This window comes from Theobroma cacao, chromosome 1 (assembly GCF_000208745.1).
Source record: "Theobroma cacao cultivar B97-61/B2 chromosome 1, Criollo_cocoa_genome_V2, whole genome shotgun sequence".
In the NCBI taxonomy this organism is placed as follows: domain Eukaryota; kingdom Viridiplantae; phylum Streptophyta; class Magnoliopsida; order Malvales; family Malvaceae; genus Theobroma; species Theobroma cacao.
Genome location: NC_030850.1, coordinates 32,770,079 through 32,784,240, shown reverse-complemented (window position 1 = coordinate 32,784,240; position 14,162 = coordinate 32,770,079). Strand labels below are relative to the sequence as shown.

Here is a 14,162-nt window from a genome sequence, read left to right as displayed (position 1 = left end):
TAATCATTATTTTACTTATATACCAAGCACTGTAATATTATTTTCCTTGCATCACATTACTTATAATTACATTGTATTGTAAAATATCAAACGCCACCAACATGTTTGGTAAAAGTAATGTTGTTTCATACTAAAAAGGAAAATATTTAAAATTGTTGCAAATATAATAATTCAATATACAAAATAATTTTTAAGAATTAAATAAAGATAACAATGAATTTAATAAATAAAATTTATATTATTTCAACAACAATAACAACAACTAATGTTATCCAATAATTAATGTTATCATTTAATATCATTTAAATATTAGTATTATAATTGCATAAAATATTAAATAATCTAGATCTTTCCAAGGTTGTTGCATTTGTTAGTTAATTCTTCTATAGGTGTGCAAGTGAAGTCAAAATTAGATCCCTACCAACATGAGCCAGTTTTGCCATGCATTCAAGTTTTTGATATTCTTAATTGGTGAAAATTAAAAAAAAAAAGAATAAAGTATTCTGTATTGTAAATGATTGTCAAAATTTTTTTTTGCTTTTCTTTTTTTACAATTACATTCGAGTAAGCTTTTAACATTAGTGAGAGAGCCATGAGTAATCATAAAAGTAGGCTTCTTGTAGAGATTTTGAAAGCATTGGTGTGTTTCGAAAATTTGTTTAAAGAATGACATAAAAGGCAAATAATATACTACTTTTATTTTCATTTGTTTTTTCAAAAATAAAATCTATTATATCTGATCTTAAGAGTGACATAATTTCTCATTTATTTTATTTGTGTAGGACCATGCTCAATTATACATTAAACTTACACATTTGTTGTCAAGGAAGATGAATGCTATGATTGCTTATACTTATTGAAGTTGATGTTTGTTTTATTCTAGAACTTATTTGCTTGTTAATTATGAGTTAATTTGAATTTTAAGAATTGTTTGATTTTATATATATATATATATATATATATATATATATATATATATANACGCCAGCGTTCAAAGTTTGTGAGATGCCATAGAGAGAATTTGTGACATGCCAGAGTTCAGAGTTGGTGACACGCCATTGAGGGAAACTATAACAAGCCAGAGTTCAGAGTTGGTGACACCCATGTTTAGAGTGTGTGACAAGGCATTGCTTGAACAACTGACACGCCATGGTTTAGAGTGTGTGACACAACATTGCTTGAAAAGCTGACACGCCATGGTTTAGAGTGTGTGACAAGGCATTGCTTGAACAACTGACAAGTCATGGTTTGAAATAGAGAGAGGGAACAGAAAAGCGGGCAATTAACATGGTAATCGTTTGGACTTCCACTAAATTAATTTCCCTTAGTGAAACGAATAAAAAAGAATATTATAAGGCCATTTTTCATTTTAAACAGTTATTTTTCAGAATTTCTAATATCTGTGTGATTCATTTCTCATTCCTGCCGGTACTGGAGTGTTCAAGAAGGCTCTTTGCAAGCGTAACAACACCACAGCACCAGCAACAATGTTAACTTTAAGTGAAGAGGTCAGTGAGTCTCAAATTAAACATTCTTGTGTTCGTTAATTTTTTGCTTTTTTACTGGGTTTGCTTGATATGTTCGTGTTTTTTGTTTTGTTTTGTAAATGTTTAGACTGTGTTCTTGCTGGTTTAATGGTTTTTGGGGTTAAGTCGTAGTGGTGTTAGGGGGTTTTGGTGTTTACCGTGTCACGTCATTGTTATTATAGTTAGTTATTGGCGTGTCAACGTTAGCGTGTGATAACATTTGACTTGATATGCATGGCGTGTCACAACATTTGACTTGTTATGCATGACGTGTCACAAGATTTTACTTGTTATGCATGACGTGTCACAATATTTTACTTGTTATGCATGGCATGTCACAACATTTTGCTTGTTATTCATGGTGTTTCACAACATTTATTCCTTATTTATGTCTTCAGTATACTTGTTACACATTACAGCTTAACTCATTGGTGCATTTGTGCCATGTTTTGCAGATCCAGCGTAGACAGTACGAGGATCTTGACAGTTTGCTGATCGTGCCGAAGGAGAAATGGGCGTTCAACGTCGTAATTAACACCCATTGTAAATTATGTAAAAACGCTTCTTCGATCTCTGAGATGAAGTTTCATGGGCACACATTAGTTTTCTTAGGGGTGGATTGAATATTATAATTATGTAAAAAGTAAGAAATCGCAAAAGAGAAGAAAAAAATAAAATAATATACAAATTAATCACATTCTTTTCTCATTTTCCAGAAACGTACACATCTGTTATTATGAGACAACTGAGAAATTATTCGCATTTTAATTAGTTTTATATATAATGAATCATTATCCATTTATGATCCTATTAAATTAATCTTTAATGACAACCAGACCTGCTTTTTTATTTTTATATATAATTAATAAGTATCGAAATGCACCTCAGAACTGGTAGGGCTTGGGCTGAGGGCAAGCTCTAGAAGAGTGGATTTAAATGTTGGGGCAAAGGCTCTGGCTTTTTAAGAAAACAAACATGTTTGGGCTCATTGGGTCAGTCCATCCGGAAACAAACAGCTACAAGCCTCCACGTCGCCAACTCTGCTTTCTTCCCAATTTCATGGACACGACAAAACCCTCGTAGTCTTAAGCCTTCACTTTAGAACAGAAATAATTTACATTCAATTCAAACCCCAAGATTTCTTCGACTTACTATATATATATATATATATATATATATATATATTTTGGGCTGTAATCAGAAAAGAAGTCAGAAGCAGAAATCTTTTTGGAGAAATTACAAGATGTTTTGAATTAAACGTGCCATGAGTTCTTTGAATCAGCTGGGGAGGCTGGTGAACGGCCTTTCTTTAATCGCCAAAGAGATCGTCAAACGCTCCCAAACGATCGAGAACGCCAAAAAAGGCGATCTCGAAACCCTACTCGCTTCCTCTATCAAAAACGCTGTAGTCTCGGCTACCGACCTAACGGGCCTAACTAAAGGTACGGTCCGTGAGTTCTCCAGCCCTAGGCCCAAAGAATCCGTCGTCTACTTCAACAGCAATAACGATGGCGTTGCCGAGGACAATGTAAATTCTTTCTCCAACGGCGTCGCACCGGCGAACCCCACCCTAGATGAACCAATCCATTGCGAAATAGTCGTCAGCAGTAATGATCAAACGATTCTTGAAGAGAAGGTTGGTAATGATGGATTAGAGAGAGAAAGTGAGTCCAATTTGGATCATAAGCACGATGTTGACGACGGTGAAGTGGCGGCAGAGGCGCCAGTAGATTTGAAGAGACGGAGGCCGAGGGAAAGGAAAGTTCCTGCTACTCCATTTTCTAGAGCATTTGGGTAAATTTTGTTTTTGTATTCTTTTAATGTTTTAGTTATATTGCTATTGCAAAATTTTTCTTTTTTCTGCTATATTTTGCTAACTTGTGCTTTTTATAACATCAAAAGCTTTGCTGCTTTAGGAGCCGGTCTTGCTTGGGGAACAGTTCAGGAATCTGCCAAGAGGCTTGTCTATGGTTCACCAAACTCAAACGACAAGCAATCTGCTATTTCACCATTCTTGTCTGAACAAAATGCAGAAAGATTGGCCCTTGCGCTTTGTAGGATGCGTGGCGCGGCTTTAAAAATTGGTCAGATGTTAAGCATACAGGATGAATCCCTTGTTCCTGCTCCGGTATGGTAATTTTCTGTTATATGTGTTAGAACGCTGTCGTATGAATGTAACTTGATAGTGGGATATTTGGCTCAGGAGAAGAGATACATTTGTAGTTCTTTTAAAGGAGTCAGTTAAGAGGATTTTAGGCAGAGGGTTGTGTTTTATATCTTTTCCTTGAATCAACTTGGCCATAAAACTTGGCATAATGGATAATCTTATTTTTGAATTCTTTCATTTTCTGTAGATCTTAACTGCTCTGGATATTGTGCGTCAAGGGGCAGATGTGATGCCAAGGAGCCAGCTCAATCAAGTTTTGGATGCTGAACTAGGCCGTGATTGGTCTTCAAAGTTGACTAGCTTTGATTATGAACCCATGGCTGCTGCAAGTATAGGCCAGGTAAACCAAAATAGTTGCATGTCGTTTTCATTGTCACACTGACTAGGATGTTCCCTTATATGTTAAGTCTTTGTAACCATGTAAGGTAGCATATTTCTCTTTCTATGTTTTACTTCTTTTATTGATCGTGCTAGCAGGAGTCTTTGTGTGCAAACTTTTGATCAAGATGTGAACATATTAATATCAATTACTCATTATTTTTTTTTCTAGAATTGATGTTATATGGTTGAAATGGATAACTTGGTGAAGCTCAGGATTTGGTCTTCTTTTCAACCTTCGTTTTAGTTTGCTGGTGTTTTATGTGATCATTTTCTGCATTATACATTTTAACTTGTCTCTGGCTTAGTTTTTTTTTTTTTTTGAAAGTTAGTTTGATGCTAGTTACATGTAGTTTCTTTTTTGTATATATGAAATGCAGTTCTTGATTTTTGCTTTCCTTATTTTATTACTATCAGCATTTCAAATTCTTACAATGCTTGCTTGTCTGTTTACTTTTTCTTTCTTTACCATGAGACTGCTCTGTTTGATCATTTCAGATTGAATATTTTTCTCAATGGTTTAATTTGGATGAACCAACTGTTGTCCCGTTCCAAGGGCCTTTTATATCATTTTGATGGTTACCCAGCCTGGACTTACAGTTTTTCTATAATTGTAGGTTCACCAAGCTGTCACAAAGGATGGTATGGATGTAGCCATGAAAATTCAGTACCCTGGTGTGGCAGATAGCATTGAAAGTGACATTCAGAACGTGAAACTTCTATTAGATTATACAAATCTAATTCCTGAAGGACTTTATCTTGATAGAGCAATGAAGGTAGGCTGTTATGCTTGTATGAACTTGCATTATTATTCAATTTCCTAGTATGCGTATTGTAATAAGTAAGTGGTTGGCCTTAAATGCTAGTGCTATGATGGACACATTTAGATATAGACTTGCCTCACCCAGTATATAACTAGAGTATTTTCTCTTATGAATGTTTGATCCTTTTCCTGCACCTTTTTTGCTCAGGGTAGTGGGTTCCAGTGCTTACTTTTCTCATGCCTCAAAAATGGCTGCTCAGTCCTGTATTGGATGCTAGAGAATGTGAATTAAGTGATTGGATGATAGTCTGGGGCATTTAACAAATGAAAATTCTGTGTTTAAAAGAAGATTTGCATGTTTATGTCCGTTACATGAATTCTTGCAGGTGGCTAAAGAAGAATTATCTCGTGAATGTGACTATAATTTGGAGGCATCCAATCAGAAAAGATTCTGTGATCTGCTATCCAGCAGAGAGGGATTTTATGTTCCACTTGTTATAGATGATATTTCAAGCAAAAGAGTTTTAACGACAGAACTTGTCTATGGTAATTATGTTGTGTCTTTTGGGTTCCTATTTTGCTTAAATCATTTGTTTCAATGGTATGGTGCTATATTACTAATTATTCCAAGGACAATTTCCTTAATTGCTTAAAAGAAAATTTTTTAACTGGAATTTCAGATAGATCAAAGTGCATAAATGTGATTCAGTACTCTAAAACAGTTTCCAGTTGATAAAGTTGATAGAATTATCTCGTGAACCCTATTTTTCAGTTTGAAAATATTATTTACTTTCTGCAGGAGTTCCAATTGACAAGGTTGCATTACTAAACCAAGGAACTCGTAATTATGTTGGGAGAAAGTTGCTGCAACTGACATTAATGGAGCTTTTTGTATTCCGCTTCATGCAGGCATGCTTTCTTTAATTTCGTTTTCCTTTTTCAAGAGGTTATTATATTGTGTGTTTCTCTATATTTCCTACTTCTCTTTACAAAGTATTTAAATTCCTAAAGGTTATTTATGCTTTTTCATCTAAGGTTTAGAGTTACTTTAAAGATTATAAAATGGTTGGTTAGTATATTTCTCAAAATTTTTTTCTAAGCATATGGCAATCTATTCAAGCAGATACTGGAAGTTTCCTTTTAGAAAACTTTGTAGATCTATGTGTTTAGCCCTTTCTGTGAGGTTGCTTAATATACTCTCTTAAACTTCTGCATTATTTCATTTTAGAAGTATTGTTGAAGAAGTGATTTCTTGCTTGTCTTAAACATTGTGTTTGCTCTGGTGCAGACTGACCCTAATTGGAGTAATTTCTTATATGATGAGGCCACCAGAACAATCAATCTCATTGACTTTGGAGCAGCTCGAGATTATCCAAAACGTTTTGTTGATGACTATTTGAGAATGGTCAGTTCCCTTCCAAAGTGCTTGTGGCATCAATTCTCTGTATGAATGGAGCATTAATTATTTCATGTTGACATTTAGACTGAAAACTGGCCATTTATACTTCTCAGACCTTTATGGATCATATTTTTTCTTCTTTTAGTTTTTTCCTGCATAAACATGTATTTATATAGTTTGATCTCTAAAGTGATTTCACTTTAAGCTTATTAATGCAGCAAGATGTCCAACCTTGTGTTACAATAGTTTGTTGAACACTGTTAAATTTTTAGCATCTTCAGATTTGATTGTTCTACCATTTGAACTAAAGGATTCCTTCCTTGTACATGTTTGACCAGGTTATGGCTTGTGCAAATGATGACAGAGAGGCAGTTATTGAGATGTCAAAGAGGCTTGGGTTCCTCACGGGAAAGGAATCAGAGGTAATGCTGGAGGCTCATGTTCAAGCTGGTTTTGTCGTGGGATTGCCATTCTCAAAGCCTGGTGGCTATGATTTCCGCTCCACTAATATTACTCAAAGCATTTCAAACCTTGGGGCAACAATGCTGAGGCACAGGCTTACTCCACCCCCTGATGAGGCTTACAGTCTTCATCGGAAACTCTCAGGTGCTTTCTTGGCTTGCATTAAGCTTGGGGCTGTTGTACCGTGCAGGGAACTATTACTTGAAGTGTATGAGCACTATCCTTTTGGTGAAGATGAGGATATCTTATCAAGTGCTTCTGCATCTTGATGGGATTTTCATCTCCTCTTTCCTTTCTCGAAGTTTTGTTCCAAATTTTGATTAATTCATACATGTGTAATAGTAGGGATGCAATTGGCCAAATTTCCATCCCATCATAGTATGAATTTGTAGCATATTCCCATAATTGAAATAGGTTGAGCCAACAATGGAGCTGCAATGCAGCCCACATTCTAGATTCATATAATTCTTTACAGACAATTAAAAGAAGGGTGAAGGAGAAAGGGTTGAGTTATGTCCAGGTTCTGATCTCCTTTGCGTTATATTTACTTTCATTGTTTAATGCTCTAGTGCTCTCTTGGGCATGGCCTATCAAATATTGAGTAGGCTGGGATCAACAACGAAGTGTTGACAACCTGCAGTCCAACATCGACAGACACAGTTGATTACAGACTGACAAGAATAACTTTATCGCCAGAAGACAGAAATCATAAAAGCAGAATACCAAAAGTAAAAGAACAAAGATACTCTTGCACTTTGCATGTATAAGCCCTCGAATTCAAGGAAAGCATGAAAATCGACAAAAATGTTTGACCTAAACCCAATATGAAGAATATATTTTTGCGACGCTTTAACCGAAAATTCTAAATGAAAACAATTACTGAATGGTGGTTTACTGTTTTTTTTTTATTTGCAATAAAACCCAATATGACAATGTTGGAAAAATAATTCAATTAAAATACTAGATCGCAAGCGCAATTACTGGAAAGCGGGTTATTCGCGAATATAGGGAGCGTGCGTCAAACATCTTCATGATCATCGTACAATGCACGAGAATTGTGCCGGTGGTCCGACGGCTCCGGGCCTTACTTTGATACCAAGTACTAGACCAGCTCATTGGCCATTTCAAACCAACATACTGTTTTAGTAAGAGTAGTTGTTCTGTTTTGCCTGCCCACCAACGGCGATAGTACTGTGATTGTCTTAGCTTATAAACATTTCCTCACGTTACGAAATTGCCATAATTTCCATTTTTCAAGAATTTCCCAGGGCATCGAAGAGAAAGACTAGTTGTAATTCTTTTATAAAAGGAAAGAGAATTAAATTTGGGTAATACGCAGAGGGTTTAAAAAGGTAGGGAGTTAACTAGGAGCATTCAAGAGAACAACTGTGGTCAGGGAGGGAAGGGGCCGCTAGATAGTGAAAAGAAAAGGAAATGGCATCGAGTGTTGAGAGGGACGTGGCTTTGGCCTTTTGAGCTGACGGCAAAAAAGAGGAGATTTGTCAATTATGGGAATCTGAAATAATAAAAATAAATAAATAAATGGAAAGACACAACGGTCTCTTGCGGCTGACCAATTATATTCCAGAAATTCTAATCAATTAGCAGTGAATGTGCCTCAACTGTACAAGGTTGCCTTCATTTTTTGTTATCCAAAATTGGGATATCAACATCTTAGCGGAAATCTGTAGCCATTATTATAATGTCCACATTCCCACTAAAAAGTTTGCACTTTGATGGTCATTTTTAAGTGCCAGCTATCTATTGCTAAGATTTTGAAACTCCCAGACTGAAAAGACATTGTTTTTTTTTTTTCTTAGTAGGTAGAGTTAGCTGTACTCTGTAAATAGATAGGATTGAAAAGACAGGAGGAAGAAACATAATGAATCGGGTTTCGATATGGGTTTTGAGTCTGTGTTGTGTAGTTGGAATTGGTTTGAGCCGATCTGAAGATGCGGTTGAAGAATTGAAAGCTAAAGAGAGTCTGCTTTCGTACTTGGAGAAAGATGCAGCGTCCCCTGGCGCCAACACTCTCATGGTTCCCCTCACTCTCATTCAAGGAGCTGCTTCTAAAGGAGCTGGTAATTCTGATTGTTGTATTTCAGGAGTGCCTGAAAGCCTGATTTTTTGTTCATGTTGAAATATCAAAATTCTCCCTTTTTTTTTGATGCGTTGTGTCACAGTTTGTTTGGATGGGACGCCTCCTGGTTATCATCTGGATCGTGGGTTCGGTTCAGGTTCAAACGGCTGGCTCATTCATTTGGAGGTTTGTTTAACAGGCTTTAACACCTCATTTGATAAGTGTATTTAGCATTGTATGATCCTGATAAAGATAGATTTGTAATCCTTTTTGCGCTGGGATTCTGAAGTCATATCACTTTGTTCCTATGCCAACATAGATCTCTTTACTGGTTGCATCTATTTTTCTAACTTTGTCGGCATAAATGTTTGTCTTAAGGGAGGTGGATGGTGTAATAACATTCGAACTTGTGTCTTCCGTAAAACTACTCGACGTGGTTCATCAAAATTTATGGCGAAGCAAACAAATTTCACCGGAATATTGAGCAATAAAGCTGAAGAAAATCCTGGTTTGTAGAATTTTGTAATCCTATTTTTATACTTTTTGGACCAGTATTTATGCAGCATTTCCTCATAAAAATTTTGAATGGGGCCTCTTGCGCCCTGCAGATTTCTACAACTGGAACAGAGTGAAGCTACGGTACTGCGATGGGGCATCGTTTGCTGGGGAGGGCCAGAATGAGGTTAGCAAGAGTACTTTTAACCCTTTGAAGCATTTTCCTGAACTGTTACTCATGACACGAATAGCCTAGTCAGTGAAATTAGTGGTCAAGTTTGATTTACTTTATGCTTATTTTAGATTCTTCTAGTCTTACAGTTATTATTTTCTTGTTTTTCCGTCATGCTCTTCAATGATTTATAACTGTTAGGGAAGTTAGTTGATGTGATTATTGTAACCTAACTCTAATTGGACAAGTGATGATATTCTTTTTGGGGGGGGAAAGGGGGGGGGGGGGGGTTAAAATTAACATGTTTAGTTCTTTAAGATAGACTCTGTTCCAGAACAGATTGCTTTTCTTCTCTAGCATATATTCTATAGCACTTTTTTCTGTCATAATCTGGTGAAGTATTCATGGTATTCAGTGATTTTACTTTCAGGCTAACCAACTTTATTTTAGAGGACAAAGGATCTGGTCAGCTGCTATGGAAGAATTAATGGCCAAGGGAATGCAGAATGCTGAGCAGGTTTTGCACCTAGCATGTTCTTTTAGTTTTCAATTTGGTTTTGGGTATCTAATATATGATTGTGTTTCAGGCTCTTCTTTCTGGATGCTCAGCTGGGGGTCTAGCATCCATTCTACACTGTGATGAATTTAAGGATTTGTTTCCAAAAACCACCAAAGTGAAATGTCTAAGCGATGCGGGAATGTTCCTTGATGCGTAATGAACTATGCTCTGTTCCCTCCTTTGTGGTTATAGTAGGTTCTCTTCAATTCAAAAATATAGTATTGATAAATGGTTTCCATTAATTATGCAGAACTAATGTGGCTGGTGGCCATTCATTAAGGGATATGTATGGGGGTGTGGTTACCTTACAGGTACTGCTTATGCTCCTCTTTTAAGTTTCTGAGTTGGTGAAAACTCAATTAATAGCTAGTTTTGTGTCTTAACCTTAGAAGGCCAAGTAAGCGTCATTTGTAGTCACTTCAGTGCTTTTGATCTGAGGTGCCTGAGCTATATATTAGTATTTTGTGGTATTAATCTTTTCAACATAGATCTTTTGTCCTCAGGAAAGAAATGCTAGTGCTGTTATGAGTAATCAACACTCATTGTCATGAAATCTTTTCTGATTGCTTTCTGCTCAATTAAATTTTAGGGTGTGCAAAAGAATCTGCCAAACACTTGTACCAGTCAAATGGATCCAACTTCGGTAAACATATCTGCTTAACTAGATTAGGGTAAGAGAGAAGATCTAACTCATTCAAAGGATCGTAACTCTATCTTTCATTTACAGTGCTTCTTCCCTCAAAACTTGGTTGCAAATATCAGGACTCCTTTGTTTCTTCTCAATGCAGCCTATGATGCATGGCAGGTAATCTTCCTCCTTTTGCTACTTTCTTTCTTTTTCTTCTTGTGTCTGCTAATTCTTTTCATTTTCTCTTCGTCTTTTTTCTTTTAATGAGAATCCATATTTCCACCCAGAAACATATCAGACAAGATTTCATAATGCTAAACGTCAAGACCTCCTCTAAACAGCTGTCAACAGAGTGAAACTTCCTGATTGTTTGAATAGGGCATTGTTGGGTCCTGTCCTGCATTGGCTTTTCTAAGACAGCAACTCTTTGAACCTAAACAACCCTATCCTTTCTATGAAAAAAAAAAAAAAAAGCCTATCCTTCTCCTTTCCCCTTTGACCTCAAGCCAAAGCCCAAAAGTAGACAGTCATTCTTCCGGTGGAGTTGCCAGTGGATTCGCCAATAGCTTTACCAAGATGACCTCTTGATTGGCAAGTAACTTGGATTAATATTCTAATTTCTGTTTTCAGGTCCAAGAGAGTTTAATTCCATCATCTGCTGATCCTCATGGCTCCTGGCGTGAGTGCAAAATGGATCGTTCCCATTGTAACTCAACACAAATGCAGTTTCTGCAAGGTGATTTCCAATTTTGTTTTCTGCTATGTTTTGGCTTAATTTTATTAACTGGAAAATACAGATGAATTGCCTGTAACTGCTATTTTCTTCTTTCTCACATTGAGCAGACTTCAGGAGTCAAATGCTCAACGCCATAAATGTTTTCTCAAAGTCCAATCAAAATGGTTTATTCATAAATTCTTGTTTTGCTCACTGCCAGTCAGAGAGGCAGGATACATGGTATGAGAATGATTCTCCCCGTATTGGAAACAAGGTATGTCCCATCTGTATTAAGTTGTTAAGTTCCTGCAGCAGCTGCAGATAAATGATAACAGTGTCTATCTTCTGAAGTTTCTGGAGAACTATACCTCATTTAGCACTTTGTGATTTAGGGTGGAAATAACATAAAACTCCATAGTCCCTTAATTCCAAACTTTATGTTGAAATGTTTGCTAAGGCTTAAACACAAAGTAGCAAATAGATTTCTGTCTGCCTGAATGGGTCAGAGGTTATATGAGAATATCTTTTGCATTAGTTTGAATTTCATTATAATTATGCAGGCAGTTGCAGTGTCTGTTGGAGACTGGTTCTTTGATCGAACAGCTGTTAAAGCTATTGACTGTGCATACCCATGTGACAGTACTTGTCACGATCTTGTCTTCAAGTGAGTGAGAACTTCTTGTTGACCTGTTGGGGCCTGTATGGTTTCCATTTTTTTCTTTTCCCCAATTGCTATTTGTGGAAACTGTAACATTCATTTGTTGTGATAATAAAGTGATAGGCTATGGCTTTCTGGGGAATGCAAATCAGAATGATTAGCAATATAATCTTTTCTCTTTTTTTTTTTCAGAAATATTATTTATAAGCCATATGATCTCTCCATAGACCTTTGATATCTCTGAACTCAAGCGGAGAAGAAAAATATATTAATATGTTTGATATCTTTTTGTTTGAGATTTATGAAGGCCACACTCATGGAACCCTAACTGTTAGCACTACTGCCAACCGTCACCTTTTTCACATTATTCTGTTTCATGCTTTTAAATTTTCACTAGGACCTCAAACTATGCCTAGAATTCCCAAAAAAGTTTACCAAAAGTGCGACATCAAAGCTAATCCTTGTAATTGTTGTTCTGTTATTGTGGCATTTTTTAGTCAGAATCATAAATTTGTTAGGATAAAAACATTTGCAAGTAAATTAAGGTGGCAGGGATACAGAATATAATTTTTATTTCCACATTGATGTTAGTTATTCTATTTGAATTTCTATATACAGATGAGTGAAAATGTTACAAAATGAACCTTGTTAATCCTTTGTCACTTCTATATCTCTAGGGATATATGTTTTTATACTTCCTTATGAATAATCTAGGATGCAATTAGCAATGAGGCCTTGGCCTAATGGCAAAAGGATCCAGTGATGTCCTAAGAGGTCTTAGTTCAAATCCTCCCACCCCCATGTGCTTGAGTGGATTGTAATTTATATTGTGTCTTTCTAGTTTCTTGGCTTTCAGTATACCTAATGCACCCTTTCTGGATTTACTCTCTCCACGTCTACGGTGGGACTGAAATTAATATCTTCCTCTGCAGTGACGTTACATCGACCATAACGATCTCTCAGTCCACAAGGTTGACATTTACTCTCCTAAATCTGCTTAGTGCCCTCTTGATCACCTTAACATGTTCCAAATGCACCATGGAGTTTCAGTTTGGCCAGTGACTAATAATTATAACTTTAAAGTCCACATCCTAGCAGATATGGTGGATCTTTAGATTGCAACCATTTCAAATCATTCATTCAAAGCGCTTCTTTAGTAGCCACTGCATTCCTTCTCTAATATTCTGTGGTTGCAATAGTTTATGCTTGGGAATGGTTAACCTGTTCCCAATCATATGTGTATTAGTCATTTCAAGAAAGTGAAGAAAATGAACACTGAGAGGGATGTTTCTTGGCTTCTGTGACTAAAGGGTTGATCTCTTTGTATGCTATATTTTGGTGTATCATGAAATTTTGTGTTCGCGTCTATTCTAGATTGTCATTTCAAGTGCTTTCTCACTTTATGTTGAATTGTAGGATGTGAAAGTGATGTGAATTAAGTAGTGGCAGGATGTTTAAACAGCTTACCTGATTAGCTTACTGTTGTCTGAGATTGCCTAAACTGGTTAGGCTTGGTATGGAGCTGTCATCACTGAGATCTCGTGGTAATTTCTTACGGATTGATTTTGTCTGAATAGAGAGAGCATCCCTGATTTTCTAAACCGATATTGCTGGTGGAGGTAACAGGCTGCTACATTCTGATATTTGAGCTGTTAGATTTTTGGGTTCATACTCTCTCCATACCTTGCATGGTGGTTCTTTTCCAGTGAGTTTGATTGTCAACTCTGTTTTGACATACAATCTCTGATCAGATTTCATGATTATTTTTAACTGTGGAAGAAGGGGTCTTAACATATGCAGGAGACTATGTAGTTGAAATTATTTTCAGCAGGATTTTAGTCCTGTCCACTGTATAGGGAGTGCACTTAGTTCTTTGTACTTGAGGTGCTGCCTTCATTATTGAAAGCCTGATTATTTTACTTTCTCCTAATAATGAACACATGACCAAAGCCTTGCTTTATTGCTCTGGGGTATATAAACAATGAAGTAAATCATCATTTTGGCGATTTGTAAATTCCCCTTACATTGGAACCAATCCCAAGTTTCCCCCCGCTTATGCGTTTACTCTTTGTGCGGGCAATTATGATTGCTTTCGTCCGTTAGAACAGAGGGCAAGAACAAACAATTCTTTCTTGTAAACAAGGTTTTAAATGCAATTTT

At 36.3% G+C, this 14,162-nt stretch overlaps 2 protein-coding genes across 5 annotated transcripts; both read left to right on the top strand.

Moving 5' to 3' along the window:
* On the top strand, positions 2,717-7,214 carry LOC18613829 (protein ABC transporter 1, mitochondrial). Its single transcript, XM_007051266.2, has 8 exons — positions 2,717-3,320; positions 3,429-3,654; positions 3,881-4,033; positions 4,689-4,847; positions 5,221-5,380; positions 5,634-5,743; positions 6,123-6,239; positions 6,572-7,214. The coding sequence occupies exons 1-8, from the start codon at positions 2,791-2,793 to the stop codon at positions 6,962-6,964; spliced, it is 1,848 nt and encodes a 615-aa protein (XP_007051328.2). The 5' UTR covers positions 2,717-2,790; the 3' UTR covers positions 6,965-7,214.
* On the top strand, positions 8,312-13,921 carry LOC18613828 (pectin acetylesterase 6). 4 transcript variants are annotated; one of them, XM_007051265.2, is made up of 13 exons: positions 8,312-8,776; positions 8,879-8,961; positions 9,154-9,283; positions 9,384-9,457; positions 9,873-9,959; positions 10,030-10,154; positions 10,252-10,312; positions 10,591-10,644; positions 10,729-10,806; positions 11,260-11,365; positions 11,473-11,618; positions 11,905-12,008; positions 12,935-13,389. In XM_007051265.2, exons 1-13 carry the CDS (start codon positions 8,578-8,580, stop codon positions 13,062-13,064), a joined length of 1,377 nt encoding a protein of 458 aa, XP_007051327.2. In that variant the 5' UTR covers positions 8,312-8,577; the 3' UTR covers positions 13,065-13,389. The 4 variants fall into 4 exon arrangements, with proteins under 4 accessions (XP_007051327.2, XP_017983534.1, XP_017983539.1 ...); XM_018128045.1 differs by lacking the exon at positions 12,935-13,389 and adding an exon at positions 13,580-13,921 and having other exon boundaries at positions 8,313-8,776; XM_018128050.1 differs by lacking the exon at positions 12,935-13,389 and adding an exon at positions 13,419-13,440 and having other exon boundaries at positions 8,314-8,776.

Excerpts from the sequence above, each read along its gene's own strand:
- LOC18613829 (XM_007051266.2), top strand. The coding sequence starts at position 2,791 with ATGAGTTCTTTGAATCAGCTGGGGAGGCTGGTGAACGGCCTTTCTTTA. Across the intron at positions 3,655-3,880 it reads AATCCCTTGTTCCTGCTCCG|ATCTTAACTGCTCTGGATAT; the intron begins GTATGGTAATTT and ends CATTTTCTGTAG. Across the intron at positions 6,240-6,571 it reads TTGATGACTATTTGAGAATG|GTTATGGCTTGTGCAAATGA; the intron begins GTCAGTTCCCTT and ends ATGTTTGACCAG.
- LOC18613828 (XM_007051265.2), top strand. The coding sequence starts at position 8,578 with ATGAATCGGGTTTCGATATGGGTTTTGAGTCTGTGTTGTGTAGTTGGA. Across the intron at positions 8,962-9,153 it reads GCTGGCTCATTCATTTGGAG|GGAGGTGGATGGTGTAATAA; the intron begins GTTTGTTTAACA and ends GTTTGTCTTAAG. Across the intron at positions 12,009-12,934 it reads TGTCACGATCTTGTCTTCAA|TGACGTTACATCGACCATAA; the intron begins GTGAGTGAGAAC and ends CTTCCTCTGCAG.